The sequence below is a fragment of the Priapulus caudatus genome, unplaced genomic scaffold (genome assembly GCF_000485595.1).
Source record: "Priapulus caudatus unplaced genomic scaffold, Priapulus_caudatus-5.0.1 Scaffold1445, whole genome shotgun sequence".
In the NCBI taxonomy this organism is placed as follows: Eukaryota; Metazoa; Priapulida; class Priapulimorpha; order Priapulimorphida; family Priapulidae; genus Priapulus; species Priapulus caudatus.
Window position 1 is genome coordinate 27871 of NW_014578506.1, and position 16689 is coordinate 44559.

At 44.8% G+C, this 16689-nt stretch overlaps 2 protein-coding genes across 2 annotated transcripts in view; one reads left to right on the forward strand and one right to left on the reverse strand.

The window, feature by feature from the left end:
- LOC106816657 (endoplasmic reticulum-Golgi intermediate compartment protein 2-like) overlaps positions 1–7854 on the reverse strand; it is a gene marked incomplete at its 3' end in the record, with an annotated part of 24101 nt that extends 16247 nt beyond the window's left edge. Inside the window, exons 1-4 of the mRNA XM_014821281.1 lie at positions 7728–7854; positions 7108–7218; positions 6499–6654; positions 5656–5798 (exon numbers count right to left, since the gene is read on the reverse strand). Of these exons, the coding sequence (XP_014676767.1) occupies positions 5656–5798; positions 6499–6654; positions 7108–7213 (405 nt within the window). The remainder of the gene's footprint in view (positions 1–5655; positions 5799–6498; positions 6655–7107; positions 7219–7727) is intronic.
- A 4048-nt stretch (positions 7855–11902) lies between these two features.
- The window catches only part of LOC106816658 (calumenin-B-like), a gene marked incomplete in the record, with an annotated part of 10983 nt that continues 6196 nt past the window's right edge, over positions 11903–16689 (forward strand). Inside the window, 4 exon segments of the mRNA XM_014821282.1 lie at positions 11903–12226; positions 12719–12900; positions 13686–13816; positions 15079–15165. Coding sequence (XP_014676768.1) covers positions 12817–12900; positions 13686–13816; positions 15079–15165 — 302 coding nt within the window.

The window sequence follows — 16689 nt, forward strand, 5'->3', positions numbered from 1 at the left end:
TCCTCTCTCGCTCTCTCTCTCCTCTCTGAGCTCTCTCTCTCTCTCCCTCTCGCCTCTCCCTCTCCCTCTTCCCTCTTCCTCTCCCTCCCCCTCCCCCTTCCCCTCCCTCTTCTCTCTCTCTCACTCTCTCTCTCTCCTGTCCCTGCCTCCTCCCCTCCCTCCCTCCTCCCTCCTTCCTCCCTCCTTCTCTCCCTCTCTATCTTTCTCTCTTCTGTTCTGTTTGTCTGTCTGTCTGGTTGGCTGTCTTTCTATTTGTCTGCCTATCTGTCTTTGTGTCCGGCATCCTTGTACGCCGTGTGTCTGATTGTTTATTCAGTTGTTTTTGCTCAATTCATGCTTCCACTCTTCACATTAAATGTTTGTTTTGATCCACATTAGAAGAATATCACGCTGCTTCACAAGCTCTGTGGAAGACTGGATACGTGCAGTTTCCAAATCGGCTGCCGGAGAGGTAACGACACTCCTCGCCTTCCGCACTTCTCGGCTCGCTACAGTACACAGTCGATTATCCGAAACCATTGGGACCAGACAAGTTCGGATTTCGGAATTATTCGGATTTTGGAATGGTAGTACAGTACAGATGTACATAATGTATATCCTACAACTAGCCAGTACTAAAACCCCCCAACTAAGTTTTCGAGAGGCCGTTACAGCACCATTTGTATGAGTAATGCCAAACACATTAATATTCGGTCTGGTCGAGTTTTGCACCAAACGCAAGCTTTGGTGTGCAGACCTTGTTTCCACGAAAAAACTTTCGATTTTCGCGAGCTTTTCGGTTTTTCAGAATTTCAGATAATAGATGTGTACTGTATCTGTCGCCCAACCTCATGAGTGCCACTGATCTCAGCTGGGACACAGCCATCTAATACGTATGACCACATGTCACTCCTCATTTAAGTTCTGTCTATCATTCTGTTCTGTCCCTAGCGCAACTTACGTACATGCTTATTATTTCAAAATACATCTGACCCTGATCACGTCAATAACCGACCCTCAGTTCTCCTACCAAAACAAAGTACTTACACTACAGATGTCAATACGCTCTCTCGTCTACCAATTTATCACTATAAACTCAGCACGCGGAAAATCTTACGCTATGTAACTATGTTACTAGTTTTTTTAACATTCTTTTAACACGTTTAACGGCGAAACACGAGTATACTCCGTTCGAACCTGCAAAACGCGACGGCGCCCGAAACACGAGTATACTCGCGGCAAAAATAAAAACATAAAATAAAATAAAATTTGGAACGCTTTACTATGTTCTCCTATAGATGGCAGGGGCTATACGCTTAGCAATTCAATAGCGCGTCACTGTATATAACCCGAGTAGTAGATGAGATAATTTATACAATACTTTACTGTTGTTTGGAAGTTTATTTGGGAGTTTTTGGGACTGAGGTAATGTTTAGTTCACCTCGCCAAAGGGCGTTTGACCGCCGCTTTGTTCGTGAAGTTGTTTTTATGTCTGAAAGTTGTGTTTGATTTGATAGATCACGGGTGATATTTCCGCGGTTGTTTTTGATGTCTCTGAGAGTAATGTTTATATCTTATATTATACTAGCACTAATTATAATAATTTTATAGCTAGTAACACTGCCAAAACATTTGGGTGTGTATATAGGTGACTAAGGGCGGCTAAAAACGCGAAACATCTCAGCACCACGGGCGTAGATGATTGTAACCAGGGCAGCCGTTTGAACGGTTAATAAGTACACCGTGTAAAACATGCTGCACGGCGTAGCGTTTATCATGAGCTCCGTGCGTTCTTTCAGGAGGAGAAGCCGACGCGACGCGCCGGACGGCCTGCGATTCGTAACGGCGCGTTCTGACCGTGCAACAAGTAGCGGAAACATTCCATGTCAACGGCCCGGGAAAGTGAGGCGATAGATATACCGCGGGCCTCCAAAGTGTGTGTGTAAGGAGAGTGGCGAGAGTAGAGGCTGTTGTGTGTGTAGAGGGTGTGTGAGAGCTAGAGGGTGGTTGTGAGAGGTAGAGGGGCTTGTGAGAGTAGAGGGTGTGTGAGAGTAGAGGGTAGTGGTGAGAGTAGAGGGTGTGTGAGAGTAGCGCCAGCGGGTGTGTGAGAGTACGAGGGTGTGGCGAGAGTAGAAGGGTTGTGTGACGTAGTAGAGGGTGTGCTGAGACTACGAGGGGGTGTGAGAGTAGAGGGTGTGTGAGAGTCGAGGGTGTGTGAGACTAGAGGGGTTGTGTGGAGTAGAGGGTGTGTGAGAGTAGAGGGTGTGTGAGAGTAAGAGGGGTGTGGAAGTAGAGAAGGGTGGTGTGAGGCGCGCAGTGAGACTAGAGGGTGTGTGAGAGTTAGAGGGTTGTGTGAGAGTAGAGGGGTGTGAGACTAAGGGTGTATGAAGAGTAGAGGTGTGAGGTAGTGTGCGAGAGTAGAGGCGTTGTGCCGAGGAGTAGAGGGTGCTGCGAGAGTAAGAGGGTGTGAGAGTGCGCGGTTGTGAGAGGTAGAGGGTGGTGTGAGGAGTAGAGTGTGCGTGAAGTAGAGGGTGTGGTGAGAGTAGAAGTGTGTGTTGACAGTAGAGGGGTGTGTGAGAGTTGAGAGGGTGTGTGAGAGTTAGAGGTTGTCGTGAGAGTAGAGGGTGGTGTGAGAAGTAGAGGGTGTAGTGAGAGTAGAGGGTGTGTGAGAGTTAAGTGTGTGTGAGAGTAGAGGGTCGTGTGGAGTAGAGGGTGTGTGAGGTAGAGGCTGTTGAGAGTAGAGGGTGTGTGAGAGTAGAGGGTGTGTCGAGAGTAAGAGGGCTTGTGTGAGATGAGAGAGAGGCGGGTGTGTGAGAGTAGAGGGTGTGTGAGAGTTGAAGAGGGGTGTGTGAGAGTAGAGGCTGTGTGGAGAGTAGAGAGTGTGTGGAGTAGAGGGTGTGTGAGAGTAAGAGGGTGTGTGAGGTAGAGGCGTGTGTGAGGAGTAGAGGGGTGTGTGAGAGGTAGAAGGGCGTGTGTGAGAGTAGAAGTGTGTGTGAGAGTAAGGGTTGTGTGAGAGTAGAGGGGTGTGTGAGAGTAGAGGGTGTGTTGGAGACTAGAGGGTGGTGTGAGAGTGTAGAGGCGTGTTGTGAGAGTAGAGGTGTGTGAGACTAGAGGGTGTGTGAGAGGTAGAGGGTGTGCGAGAAGTAAGAGGTGGTGCACTAGAGTGTGAGATAGAGGAGTGGTGGACTGCTTTGGGAGAGCCTTATCTACCCGTTGTGACGTTGGGTGTGTGGAGACTAGAGGTGTGTCGAGAGTAGCAGGGCTGTGGTGAGACTAGAGGGTGTGCGAGAGTAGCAGGCTTAGAATAAGGAGTGTGTGACAATAGAGGGTGTGTGGAGAGTGATAGAAGGGTGTGTGAGAGTTCAGAGGGTGTGGAGAGTAGAGGGTGTTGAGGTAGAGGGGTGGTGAGAGTAGAGGGTGTGTGAGAGTAGGAGCTCAGTCGGTGTGAGAAGTAGAGGGTGTGATTGTGAGTAGAGGTGTGTGTGAGAGTAGAGGGTGTGTGGAGTAGAGGGGGTGTGTGAGAGTAGAGGTGTGTTGTAGGAGTAGAGTGTGTGTGTGAGAGGCTAGAGAGCGGTGTGTGAGAGTAGATAGTGGTGTGTGAGAGTAGAGGGTGTGTGTGAAGAGCTAGAGGGTAGTGTGAGAGTAGAGGGTGTGTGAGGAGTAGAGGCGTGTGTGTAGGGAGGTGGATTGGGAGGTAGAGTTAGAGGGTGTGTGAGACTAGAAGGGTGTGTGAGAGTAGCAGGCGTGCCGAAATATACGGAAGATAATATCGCTAGAGGATATATTTAAAATATAGATTAAATGATAAGGGTTGTATGTATTGTACGAGTTAGACACAACGTGCCGAGAGTAGGTACGGGCTAGTCGTGAGATAGACGGGCTCGTTGATTGCGGAGAGCTTAGAGGAGCGCACACGACACACAACACACACACGCAGTGTCACTGATAGTGATATATATAATACGCACGCCACGCGACGCACGCCACGCACGCACTGCTCGTGATGACGGCACGCCCGCCACGCACGCCACACGCACGCACGCACACACACACACACACCAACAACTAGTAGAGGGAGGCAACGAGATGTGCCAATACGATTAGCCATAGGAATGAGAGAGAGGTTCAATCATTTGCCTATTCAAAAGAACTTGCAATGACCTGAAAGATAACTAAAACAAGTGCCGCAGAGCGACAGCGCTCACCTGACGGCAGGTGTTCTGATGCTAAACTCACTGGCAAACGAATGAAGAGCACCCTCCCATCACCGCGTTCGCGCTTACAGCATATATCTAGGATACTACTAATACAAATCTAAAATCTATGATAGCTAGGCTTTGCTATACCAGTAGTAATGTAATAAAGATACAGCTGTGTAACTTTAATGACTTCGCTATATTAACATGTTATCATGGATATGCGTCGAGCGCGAGCATAGTGGTGGTGGTGGGGGAGAGTGGGGGGAGGGGGCGGGTGAAGGGGGCTCTAATAGCAAAAGCAGTTGCCGCGAGATGGCGCGTGCAAGTGTCATCAATAATCAAAGATGGCATCACCCTTCAGGCGTGATAACCTCACTCCATTGAGTTGCTGAAATCCAAGTATATTCAAGCAGGCGAGAATTTCGCTCAGCTGTGAGTTAACACATCTGCATTGCAGGTTGCCAGGCAATAATTATGATTAAAATAGTGCCAGTTCACCCCCATGCATGCGTAATGGGCTGCCCCCATGTTTTTGCCTACCCACGCGAGCATTGAGGGTTCATTACAGTGTGCTAATACAGGGTGCTACTCAGGGTGCTAATACAGACTGCTTTAGAAAATAATATGATTTAAGGAAAGTAAACCTTGTTCAATAAACATTTTTTCCGTGCGCGGATGCTGGTTGCTGACCTGTTTCAGTGTTATCACTACATAGCCATGTCAGATGTTGTATTTCTCTAGTTACCGGTGCGGTGTCTAGCTGCTTGACTGTTAATTTTTAGCTCATCTGACATAGTCAGATGCAGCTTGTAGAATCGCATGAGCGTGCATTCGTGCATCCGTGCGTCCGTTCGTGCGTCCGTGCGTCCGTCAACAGTTGGGCACAAATCTAAACGGCTCGACGTACGGGCACGATATTCGGGACGTGGGGGGGGTAATCCGAAAACGATTTGGGATGTCGAAGCTGGGGGTCAAAGGTCAAAGGTCAAGAGGTGTAAAAGAAGGTGGAACATTTCCTTCTTAACTTAAGATATAGGGAGGAAATGCAGAATTGCGGCACAAATCTAAATGGCTCGGCCTAGGCTCGTGATAGTCGGTGTATAGCATCATGGTAGGAAAAGCCATCACTGTGCCGAAATTGGAGGTCACAGGTCAAAGGTCAATGGGGCACAGGGCAGATTTTAGACATTTTCTGAGGACATGGTCTGATAGAGCGATTGAAAAACTTTTGTTTTAGCGGTGACCTAGCATTTTTATGGCTTTATTGAAAGGACCATGAAATGTACTTTCTGCTGACATGCGAAGCGTAAGTGTCGGATAACCTTTTGACCCTCAAGAGGAGGGTTAAACATGGATTTGTTGACTGTTAACAAAGGACTGAACTGCTTTTGCAATTGTGGATCTGAGGCTACAGTTGCACAGTTCAATTGCAAAGGCCTTAATGTAGCCGTTGATGCTGCGTATCATGTCCCCGTACCTTAATGTAGCCGTTGATGCTGCGTATCATGTCCCAGTAGGCACGCTGGTTCTTCGACAGCTCAAAGTAGGTGAGCTCCTCCTTCAGTCTGCCGAAACTCGCAGCATTCTGGTACGTGAGGTCGAGTATGTCCGCCCCGATCACTGCAACACGCAAGCGTCCGCACGTCAGGGCAATCGTCGCCGAGATTGCGCGCACTGGGGGAGGCGAGACAACTTCCGACTCGCGCTCTTCCTCAACTCAACCCTAAACTAACTCTAATCTACTTACCCCAACCCTAATCTTAAGCCTAATCAAACCCTATCACTTACGCCAACCCTATCTCTTTCCGTTACCTAACTCTATTACTTACACTAACCCTAACCTAACTCTTTCACTTACCCCAACCCTATAACCAACCCTACCCCTATCATTTACCCCAACCCTAACCTAACCCTATCACTTATCCCAACCCTGCCCTTAACCTAACCCTATCATTTACCCCAACCCTAACCTAACCCTATCACTTATCCCAACCCTGCCCCTAACCTAACCCTATCATTTACCCCAACCCTAACCTAACACTATCACTTATCCCAACCCTACCCCTAACCCTAACCTAACTGATAACCTAAACCTCACTTAACTCTATTACTTACCCTAACCTTACTCTAACCCAACCTAACCTTATCCCTAACCTAACCAAACCCTATCACCTACCCTAACCCTAACCCAGCCTAACCTTATCCTTAACCTTACCTTAACCCATAAGCTAACCTTCACTGAACCCCAACGCTAACCCCAACCCCAACCCTAACCATAACTCCATCGACAGCATCCTCGCGTTGTCGCCGTGTGACTCACTCTCGCATCGCGACGCCACTGTGATGTCGACGCTGATGTTCAGCTTGCTCGAGAAATCTCCGTCGACCTCGTAGTCGTATCGCATCTCCGTGGCGCTGTAGTAGCGAAACTCCATGAAGACGAGAATGCTGATGAGGAGGAAGCAGAGGATGGAGACTGTGGTGCAAAGAAACAAACACATGTACATGTTTAAATACATGTCTATCATGGTGAGCAGGAAACAGAGGATGGAGACTGTAGTACAAAGAAACAAACACATGTACATACGTACACGTTTATATGTCTATAATGGTGAGTAGGAAACAGAGGATAGACTGTGGTGCAGAGAAACACACATGTACGTGTTTATGTTTGTAATCGTGAGGAGGTACACAGGGAATATAGACTGTGCTCCAGATACACACGTGTATATATGTTTATATGTCTGTAGTGTATAGTGTAGAGCTGGACGCAGAGGATTGAGACTGCGGTGCAGAGAAACACACACGTGTACATACATACACGTTTATAAGTCTATTGTGAGTATAATGTCGATAACGACAAGCAGTTAGCAGACAATGAGAAGGATGAGCGAAGCCTGAGCTCAATACTGCATCACTGACTACCTACCTGTTCCTCCAGCCGAAGTTGTCTGCTGGTAACTCTCCGGAATTTTTGGGAATGCATCTAGTTCTTTTACAACTTTGAGCGTCGATTTTTTGTTTAATCTCCTCATAATTACTGTTAATTTGCATCAATTAGATTATCATTATGTGGACAAGGCAGCACAGCAGGCTTTCAAGTTTCAGCAGACTAGACTCGAGTCCAAAACCAGCGTCACTGTAACGGGGATTACTGCTAGCAGTTCAGAGATTTCTATCTATTCCAATATATATGTAACCACAGTCACTTGGAGCGTTTCAATAAAATATTAAATATATTTATAAATATAATGCTAAATAAATACGGAATTTATTTACTACCAAAGTCTTAATGTTTCTCTACGCTCTTTCGACGCTCCAAGTGCATGCGTGTGTAACAGCTATTTATCCGCAGAGCCTACAGCATTATTAATAATTTATTATTATTAACGACTGTGACTGAGACTGAGAGTGAGAGCATGATCTCCAGATCTAATCAGATCGACAGATGTAAACAAACGCGGTGCTAGTGCTACAGATACAGTGTGTGTGGGACTACACACACGCAAGTAGCTTGCCATTGACGAATAACATCAACACTGCACTTACTCAATAATGCATAAATAGCCTTACTATTTATGCTATTGTTAATAATTTCATTTTATACTCTCATGGTAAACTTCAATAAAAGATACAGAAATTGTGGTACACAAAGTCACAAGACAGATATTACTATCCGCTAGATGGCAGTTATTAGTGACTCGTGGCGCGCAGATGGTCATTTGTTAGGCGTAGGTAAGTTTGTTACTTCTGTTGTGTTCTTACTTACTATTTATACTAATACTAATTCTACTTAAGTACTTTGTTAATTATTAGTTGTTGTTATTATGCTAAGCTTTATCACGCAATTAAGTTTTTCACTTTCGTCAATTGTCGTGCTTGTGCAGTTACGTTTCATACTAACATTGAACCCTGTCACTGCTGAATACTTTTTCGGTTCAAGGATAGAGAACATGGGTCCCAATATTGGCAATAAAACCAATGTCATTTACATCAATATTATTGATTATATTGATTATATTTTTGGTTAGGGTTAGGGTTAAGGTCAGGGTATTAGCCAAGCACATTGGTTTTATTGGGACCCATGTTCTCTATCCTTGGGCCACTTTTTCACATGTTCGCCCTAAACCGACCAGGCTCTCCGACTGTTACACGTCGTAAGAGCCTGAAACCCTTCCATACGAAATGCCTGGTAGCTTGAAAACAAACTCCGAATTTCGTAAAATTTCGTAAATAATACAATGTATTACCACATTTGACCTCACTTGTTACATGTTTGCAACTATCGCATGACTTCTTAATTACTATTTACCTCGAAATACACGTTAAAATAAGAGCATTTCGAACAGCTATACTATTTGAACGTTGTAAAACGCCATACTGGATGTTCTTATGTTTTTTTTGTACTGTTTGCAATGTATTTTTTGCTACGCATTTCATGATGGGATATCTATTGGAAAATGGCGGCGTTTTTTAAAATTTTATCTTATCAATTTATAAATAATTACTCGCTGACACGTAAATACATGCTCAGTGATAGCGCACATAAGAAATCGAGGCGTGGAAGTAGAGAGAAGCGGTAACAATCATAAAAAGTTAGATAATTTTATGTTTAATAGCAGCGCACGTCATGCCGAACAATATTCTATTGCGTTGGCTTGTGACCCTCTCGCCAAACGTAGTGTTAAGCGAGAAGGGAACTTGTGGCTAATGTTCGCCCCTGTCACCTGTGTGCTGAATACCTTTTTGGACCGTTTTAACTCTGACTTTCAGTTTCACTTTCAATACAATAATAACGATGAAAGTTATGGTACATATAAAACACAAATTGTGCTTTTTATAAAAAAAATTTAATAGCTATGTACTTTTTAAGACTTAATAATTCCACAGAAATGTCGTTCAAATACTCCTCTACAACACAAAGTTTTACTGCACGCATGCAACTGACTGTGAACAAACTCGCTCTCTACTCTAGTCTTAGTAGTTCTAGTTTTACGACTCGTTGAAGAGGAGTATTTGAATGGCAATTTTGTAAAATTATTAGGACCCAGAGAGTAAATGAATATTGAGATTTTGGTACTAAATGCAATTCGAGTCTAAAATGGATAAACCTCGCAACAAAAAGCGAAGTTGACTATTTTCCTGCTATTTTGATACTCTTGTCTGACGGAGTTTTGGCGTACAGATACACATAGAGCGATGTGACTGAGAATGCTAACAGTAGGCCTACACTAGCGCAAATAGTTCCTGGAAAGAAAACGCTATATTTGTTTGCTGATTGCATAAGTAATGTAGATCGATAACATATGATTTAAACAAATTTCACAATTTTGTACTGAACACATATTGAATAATGAATTATAACTTGTTCTATCATAGAAAAGAACTGTTAATGAAGACTGGGATTGCTTGGCTATGTCCTGGATATAACACAGTAAACACTGTGTATATATTGAATGTACTAGTTTCGTAAGACTGTTTAGGTTTGCTGAAGAAATGTTATGAAAGTAGCAATACAAATGAGTTGTGGTGAATTTTTGCATCATAGCCGGCGAGCTCACAGTAGGTATAGCTATGCGTTTTGCTGCAAGAACATGCCGTTTTAATAGCGTACAAAGTAACTGTTAATTGGAACGGGAGAAACCCGTGCTGGAATTGTGAAATAGAAGTTGTCAGTTGTTCTCTATTTAAATTTCTAATCATTAAAATCTTTGGTCCTAAAATGGGATTAAACCTAGATACGTATAATGTTGCAAAATATGAACTCTTAACTACTCTCACTAAATTTAATAATGGCCTAATCCTATGCTAATAATTAAAATCAAATAACTAAAATAGGATTAAACCTATATATATATACAAGGGTAGAAATTAACTTGTGAACAAGGGAGTCCAGCGGACTCCCTGCCCTCAAAAAAAGGGGAGTCCGCAGCAAAATAAGGGAGTCCGCAGTCTGAAGTTCAAAACTAAAGATATTAACAATAACGCATGTGCTTATTTTGAAGATTCATGAGGTTGCACGGCTGCCAAATTTTCTTTGGACATTGCTGAAAAAAAGGTAATTCTGCGAGGCCGTGCTCTGGAACGAACTAGTTAGTATATAGCAGAATTTTCAGGGAGTCACACGGACTCCTGCGTATGTCAAATCAGGGAGTCCGACAGTAAATCAGGCAGTATTTGACTCTGGACTCGCATTAATTTTGCACCCTGTGTGTACAATGTCGCAAAATAATCTGCACTAATGAACATTGTGAAAAGGTGTGGTGGCAGTATGTATCTATGCTTGACTCCTGTGTCTGACATTACAGAATTAATCACATGGTTACCATATTCAAATTACTCTGTTACTTTTATTGGATTTTTAGAATCAAGAAATACAAACATTGTTTGCATTTTTTGTCATCCTATGTTAGCACATAACACTACTTCTAGTTGTAAAAGTGAATTAGATACGATGGGATGTAAAGAAATTGTACTGTATTATGCTAGCTAATGTTTACTTAATAACGTTTATCTTATAATATCATTAAGTTGATGATATAATGAAGTAAATCGAAAATGACTATTAATGAATAAGCAGAATGATGCCTGCATCATCAAAATTTAAACTCTGTTGCTGTTGTATTGCTTTTCTAAATGCTGTTCAGATTTGCCGAGTAAATGTTATAAAATGAACAATACGAATAAATGTAATTCAAAAGCAAAGAGTCAAACAGGCACTTGTTAAATGGTTTCTTGTTTGTCTTGGGGCGCGTTTGTTTGGTTGGATCCACGGATCTCGATCCGATGGATTCGTTGATCTGACTGTTTGTTTGGTCGGATCACATGATCACGATCCACCGAACCCGAACCTGCTAGCGAGGCGGATTCGAACGGAATCCAATATGGTGGCCCGCGCCTCAGCCAATCACAGCTGGTTCTTTGTTATGTACCATCCCGTGATAGGTCACAGCGAAACGTGAACCAGTGAAAGTGAGTTTTGCGTTTGTTTGGTCGGATCAGGATCATATGATCTCGATCAGACGGATTCGTCCCAAACAAACGCGCCCTTAAACACCCAACCAAACTGAATATTAGACGTACCTATTTCATTAGCATGCAAATGGCATTTTCTATTGATAATATGATCTTCAATGCTCTTGTGGTTATTAAACCAAGCTGAAACTGGGTCATGTAGAAATTTTGATATAAATTGTGTACTAGGCCATAATAAAAATATCGTTTGTTTGCCCTTACCTGACCGACCCGCCAAAAAGGGGCCCACTCAAAAAATTGTATTTATCTTTTTTTTTTACAAATTGTATCACTGTACATTATATAAATCTGTAGGCAATACATTATATGTACCAAGCAAAACAAGCATTCAACATAAAAGGTATCTCCACACAAGCACACCAGAGCATGATTGTAGACACTGTGGCATGCTGAATTTGTAAAAAGACCCTATAAAAAAAGCCTACCTACCTACCCAAACTTTTCAGCCTGGGTCGGGTGAGGGCAAATAAAGTTTTTTTTAATTGTGGCCCTACCTAAACATGCAGTAGGTTGAAAAACGTGGGATATATATATAAACATCTCGTGTAATTTCGCTTCACCTGTTGATATCTGTGTTCATACGTTTTCCCCCATACACTTGTCAACGGTTTTTACTGGTCTTCCCTGTTGGCAGCCAGCATCAACATGTGGTTTCAAGCACACATGTTCACCCTTACTCGCCCATCTCTCCTCTCGGATATCGTTACGCCCAACCATCTTAGGTCAGCGTAATCCTAGTCTGGTGCCTGCGAGTTAATGAGAGAAACAGATGCTGAAACGTGCACCGATTCTGAAAGCGCGTGCAAAAACTTCATCGGGTGGTGAAAGTCTATCTCGTCGTTCGCGCGCAGTGTTTTTCCAGGGGTCCACGTCAGCAGGGGATGACGTGGAACGTTGCAGATTCTCCCGCTGCAGTCGTAGCCACGGAGACGGTCGCTTATTAATCGTATAGTTCTAGTCGCGTAACGGGGACGTTTCGGTGAAGGCTGCGCACGACCGTTAGCGAGACACAGGTAAGGTTGTTTGGCGGAGGCGCGAGTTGATGCACACGCTGCATCACATGATCACAGGCTTCTTGGCCGGGAGGCTAGCGATGGAGGAGGCAGGTCCGAGAGCTGTCCCCCGCACACACACACCCGGCCGTCGCGAGCCGGTGCAGTCGTCGCGAGAGATGCGGAGCGATCGTCGCGCATTAAACCGTGCCCCCGTGTGTAATTTTGCAGATTTCGTAGCTCGTTGGTGACGACGACGACGTCGTCGCGTAAAATGTTGCCGACGCGATGTGCGGTGCTGCTGGCGTGTGTTGCATGCGTGGTCGGCGGCCACGAACACTACAAGAAGGTACATCCACGTGGTCCCTCCCTCTCTCTCTCTCTATCTTCCGTGCGTGCGTGCGTGGCTCGCTCGCTCGCCCCCCTTCCCTCACCCTCACTCCCCGTGCGCTTGCCGTGTCGTGTTTGGTTTCGGTTCTGTAGCTTGTCGTTTTTCTCTCTTCTTTCTTTTAGGTGCACTTTTCGCTTCTGCTGCACGGTGTCGGGTTCTTTTTCTCGTCTTAGTCATTGTCGTCGTCGTCGGTGACGCGCGTGTCTAGTGTCCCGCTGTCATGATTTTCGCGTGCTGCTACGTGGTGGCGCTACTGTCAGCGACCACGCTGTCCGCCGCCGTACCACACGTGCCCGTCGACAAGGTACGTAGAAACTCCGCGGTGGGCGGACGGATGCACGTCTGCTTCTACGGCCAGGGTTCTTAACCTGTGGTCTATGGAATCCTTTGGGGTCCGTGGGTTCGTGGGTGGGCTTCAGGGGGGGTCCGTGAACCCATTTTATACAAAATTTTGTGTTTATGTGCATTTTTTGTGGAGGGGTCCGTAGATTTCACCAAATTCTCAAAGGGATTCATGACTCAAAAAAGGTTAAGAACCACTGGTCTACGGTGTGTTGGCGGTCGTGGCTCATAGTGTGAAATTGTATCGTGTCGTAGATGGTGTCCTTCTGGTTTGATTTCCTAGACGCGCATCGATTATAATGCGGATTTATTTAACGGTCTATTCAACGTGGAACGAGCGTGGGCGGGGCGGGGGTCTGAGCTGTCGTGGTCCGATCCGTCGCGAGACGGAGGAATCTGTACCATTGTCGAGACGTTGACACTCGAGAAGGGAGATACAACGGTTCGCGCGCGCGTCGTGCATACGTGTCGTGGGAGAGGCGAGCGATGAAGAGTTTCACCTCGTTTCCCTCTCCCACAGCCGCTGAGTTAGGATGGGGGGAATCGTGGGTAGGGGAAGCTCACTCTAGCAGCAGCGCGCGTGTGTCGTACGTACGCGCAGCGAGTGACTGTGCGTCTCCCCTCGCTGTTGCAGCCGCTGAGTTAGGATGGGGGAATCTTGGGTAGGGGAAGCTCACTCTAGCAGCAGCGCGCGCGTGTCGTACGTACGCGCAGCGAGTGACTGTGCGTCTCCCCTCGCTGTTGCAGCCGCTGAGTTCTCAAAACCACTACGCGGATGACGGCCACAATGATGACTACGATCACGAGGCGTTCCTCGGACGCGAGGAGGCGGACGAGTTTGATCAGCTGTCGGCGGATGAAAGCAAGAGAAGACTCGGGTGAGCGGAAAGTAGTATATATTAGGGTTTCTTCTGAGGGGAACTTAGACAAAGGAGGTAATGGCCAGTTTGGGGGAAAAAAACGTGCATGATGGATTCAAAGGCGTGCCGTAGGCCGTAGGGAAAGTGTAGACCCCGTGTCACATGACCCAATAAACGCACATGGCCATCTAAATATGCCAGAAGCACACGGTGATCTATTTATTTTTGGGTTGACACTGTTTTGACAACAGCGGGTAAATACAGAAACATTTTCACAACGGCGATGTTAAATTTCACAACGGTGGTACGCCACTGTGCCTCTTATGTATAAGAAACCCTGTATATTTAATATATTTGTTTATTTATATTGTGCACGTTACATGCAGACATGTTCACGTGCGCATTACAAAGGCTGATTATAAAATAGCGGAGATACTGTAAAATAGCGGCGGTACTGTAAAATATAGATACTAAAATTACGACAATCCTATAACATTTCCTAATTATAAAATAGCGGACTGCAACATTGTAAAATATAGATCCTAAAAAACGACAATCATAATATTTCCAACAAATCTCGCAAGTAGTGGCATGGCTACCACTGGCATTCCCTCCCTACCTTTGCAAAATGCGATGAATAAACGAAAGTGGCGATTTTATCTAATATAACTAACGTAAGCGGTAGACCGTGAACGTTGTGCAGCGTGAACAGTAGAGCTGTAACGATCCACCGAAATCGAATCGAATCGCGATTCTCTTCCCTCGATCCGATCCTCGATGCTTTTTCCCGTATTTTCGATCCGATCCAACCCGCTAGTACTTCATACTGTTTGCATCGGCCGAAGTGTGTATGAGACGCCCGCTCTGATTGGTCAATAGTCCTGACTCGCCAGTCAGATAATCAGCGGCTACAGCACATCGCTAATATGTTTACAGGGCTGCAGTTAGACGTGACTGCTCGTTTTTTAATTTTAATTATGCGCTTAAAGTTATTTTGTTAAATAAAATTGAGAAAAAAGAAAGAATGTAATAGTTGGTTAAGAGCTTTTATTGCAAAATAATGAAAATACAAAAAATAAGATAACATTTCAATAATTTGGGAATCGAATCAAATGAATCGAATCGAGAGGCTAATAGCGAGATACGGATCGAATCGAGAGGCTTGTGTATCATTACAGCCCTAGTGAACAATGGAGCGTAAATGGTGAAGACTGGCGACGGGGAGTGTGCGTGTGTTCGTTGCGTGATTTCTGATGTTGTTTTTCCCCTCGTTACTTCAGAATTCTCGTGAACAGGATCGACAAGGACAACAATGATTTGGTCTCCGAGACGGAGCTGATTGAATGGATCAAGTACACACAGGAGAGGTAGGATGGATGGAGGGAGAGGTAGAGGAAAATAGAGAGATGGGGGAAGATAGTTAGAGAGAGAGAGAAGAAGCGAAGACACGAGCGAGAGCAGCAAAGACGAGAGAGAGAAGAGAGACGATAGACGAGAGAGGAAGAGAGAGAGAGAGGAGAGAGAGAGAGAGAGAGAGAGAGAGAGACGAGAGAGAGCAGAAGAGACAGAGAGACAGAGAGGAAGCAGAGAAGAGAGAGAGAGAGAAGAGAGAGTGAGAGAGAGACGAGAGAGAGCGAGAGAAGAGAATGAGAGAAAGAGAGCAGGAGCGACAGAGAAGAGAGGGAGAGATGTTCGGTGAGAGAGAGAGAGAGAGAGAGGGAGAGATTTAAGAATACATACAAATCAACCAGTCTTGTTCAATAGTTACTAGTCCTTGACCAGGAGGTGACGACCCTGCGCGCGACCGCCTGCCCAGTTCCCCAATATGACACTAGTTAGTGCAGTGAACCCCGCGCGTCCAGTAGACCCGGTCCAGACCACCTCCACGTCGCTACTCATCACGTGCCCCCCCCCCCGACCATGTCCCCCCCATCAATACCACATCCACGTAGGCTCTTCTTACTGTATAAGGAACTACTGTAAAGCAATAAAGTTATAACTTATAATATTATAAGTTCTCGGTAGCTCTATATAAGGTATACTTAATACAACGTCGTACGCGGATAACTATGATAAAATATTATCATTAATATAGAGTATTAATACTGACTTATAATCATATAGATTCCGGTTACGTAAACAGTGTCTACGTCACGAAATTTTTCCTGAAGATTAGAGTTGAAACCTTAATGTTTTGTAAATGTTTTTACATCAAAAGTACCCGTACAACGTGACTAATAATCTAAAGCTCTCACCTGATAAAATGTTTTTTCGTTGTTAAATTTGCAAGAAATCTTGAAGAATTGAATTAAGGGGGGGGGGGGGGGGGGCGGGGGGGGGGGGGGGGTGTTACCTAACACTAATTGTACACGAATCACTGGCAAGTCACTCGTTGCGAACTGGTTGCCTGAGTGGTCAATGTCATCGTGATTGTGCTGTATGGTGCAACAGAAGTGGATTGCCCAACAGTGTCTGTTTGATTTGTTGCGCTAATAGAATATACAATAGTAGAAAAAAATACATATATAGTTCATCGTGTACTATGTTTGAAAAATTTATTAATTAAAACTGCGAAATGTTATTTGTGTTTTAAATTTCCGCCAACAAAAAAGTGTGACATCCCCTTCAGGGATCGATCAAAAAAAAAGCTAGATAAACAAACGAAAACAATGGTGGGCAGACCACGTGCAATCGAAAGAAAAACCAAAGAAAAAAAAGCAGAAAGAAGATCATATGAGAAACTCCCGGCCTGTAAAGTACACTCACGTTAACAAGGGAATTTCAATGCGCTGCGCCAAATAAAAGTTTGCCAATGCGTCGTTTACCGAGCGAGAAATGTTCGCCTATACTCGGCTACTGCGTCTGCGGCGCCAACAGCAATAATTTGTCGG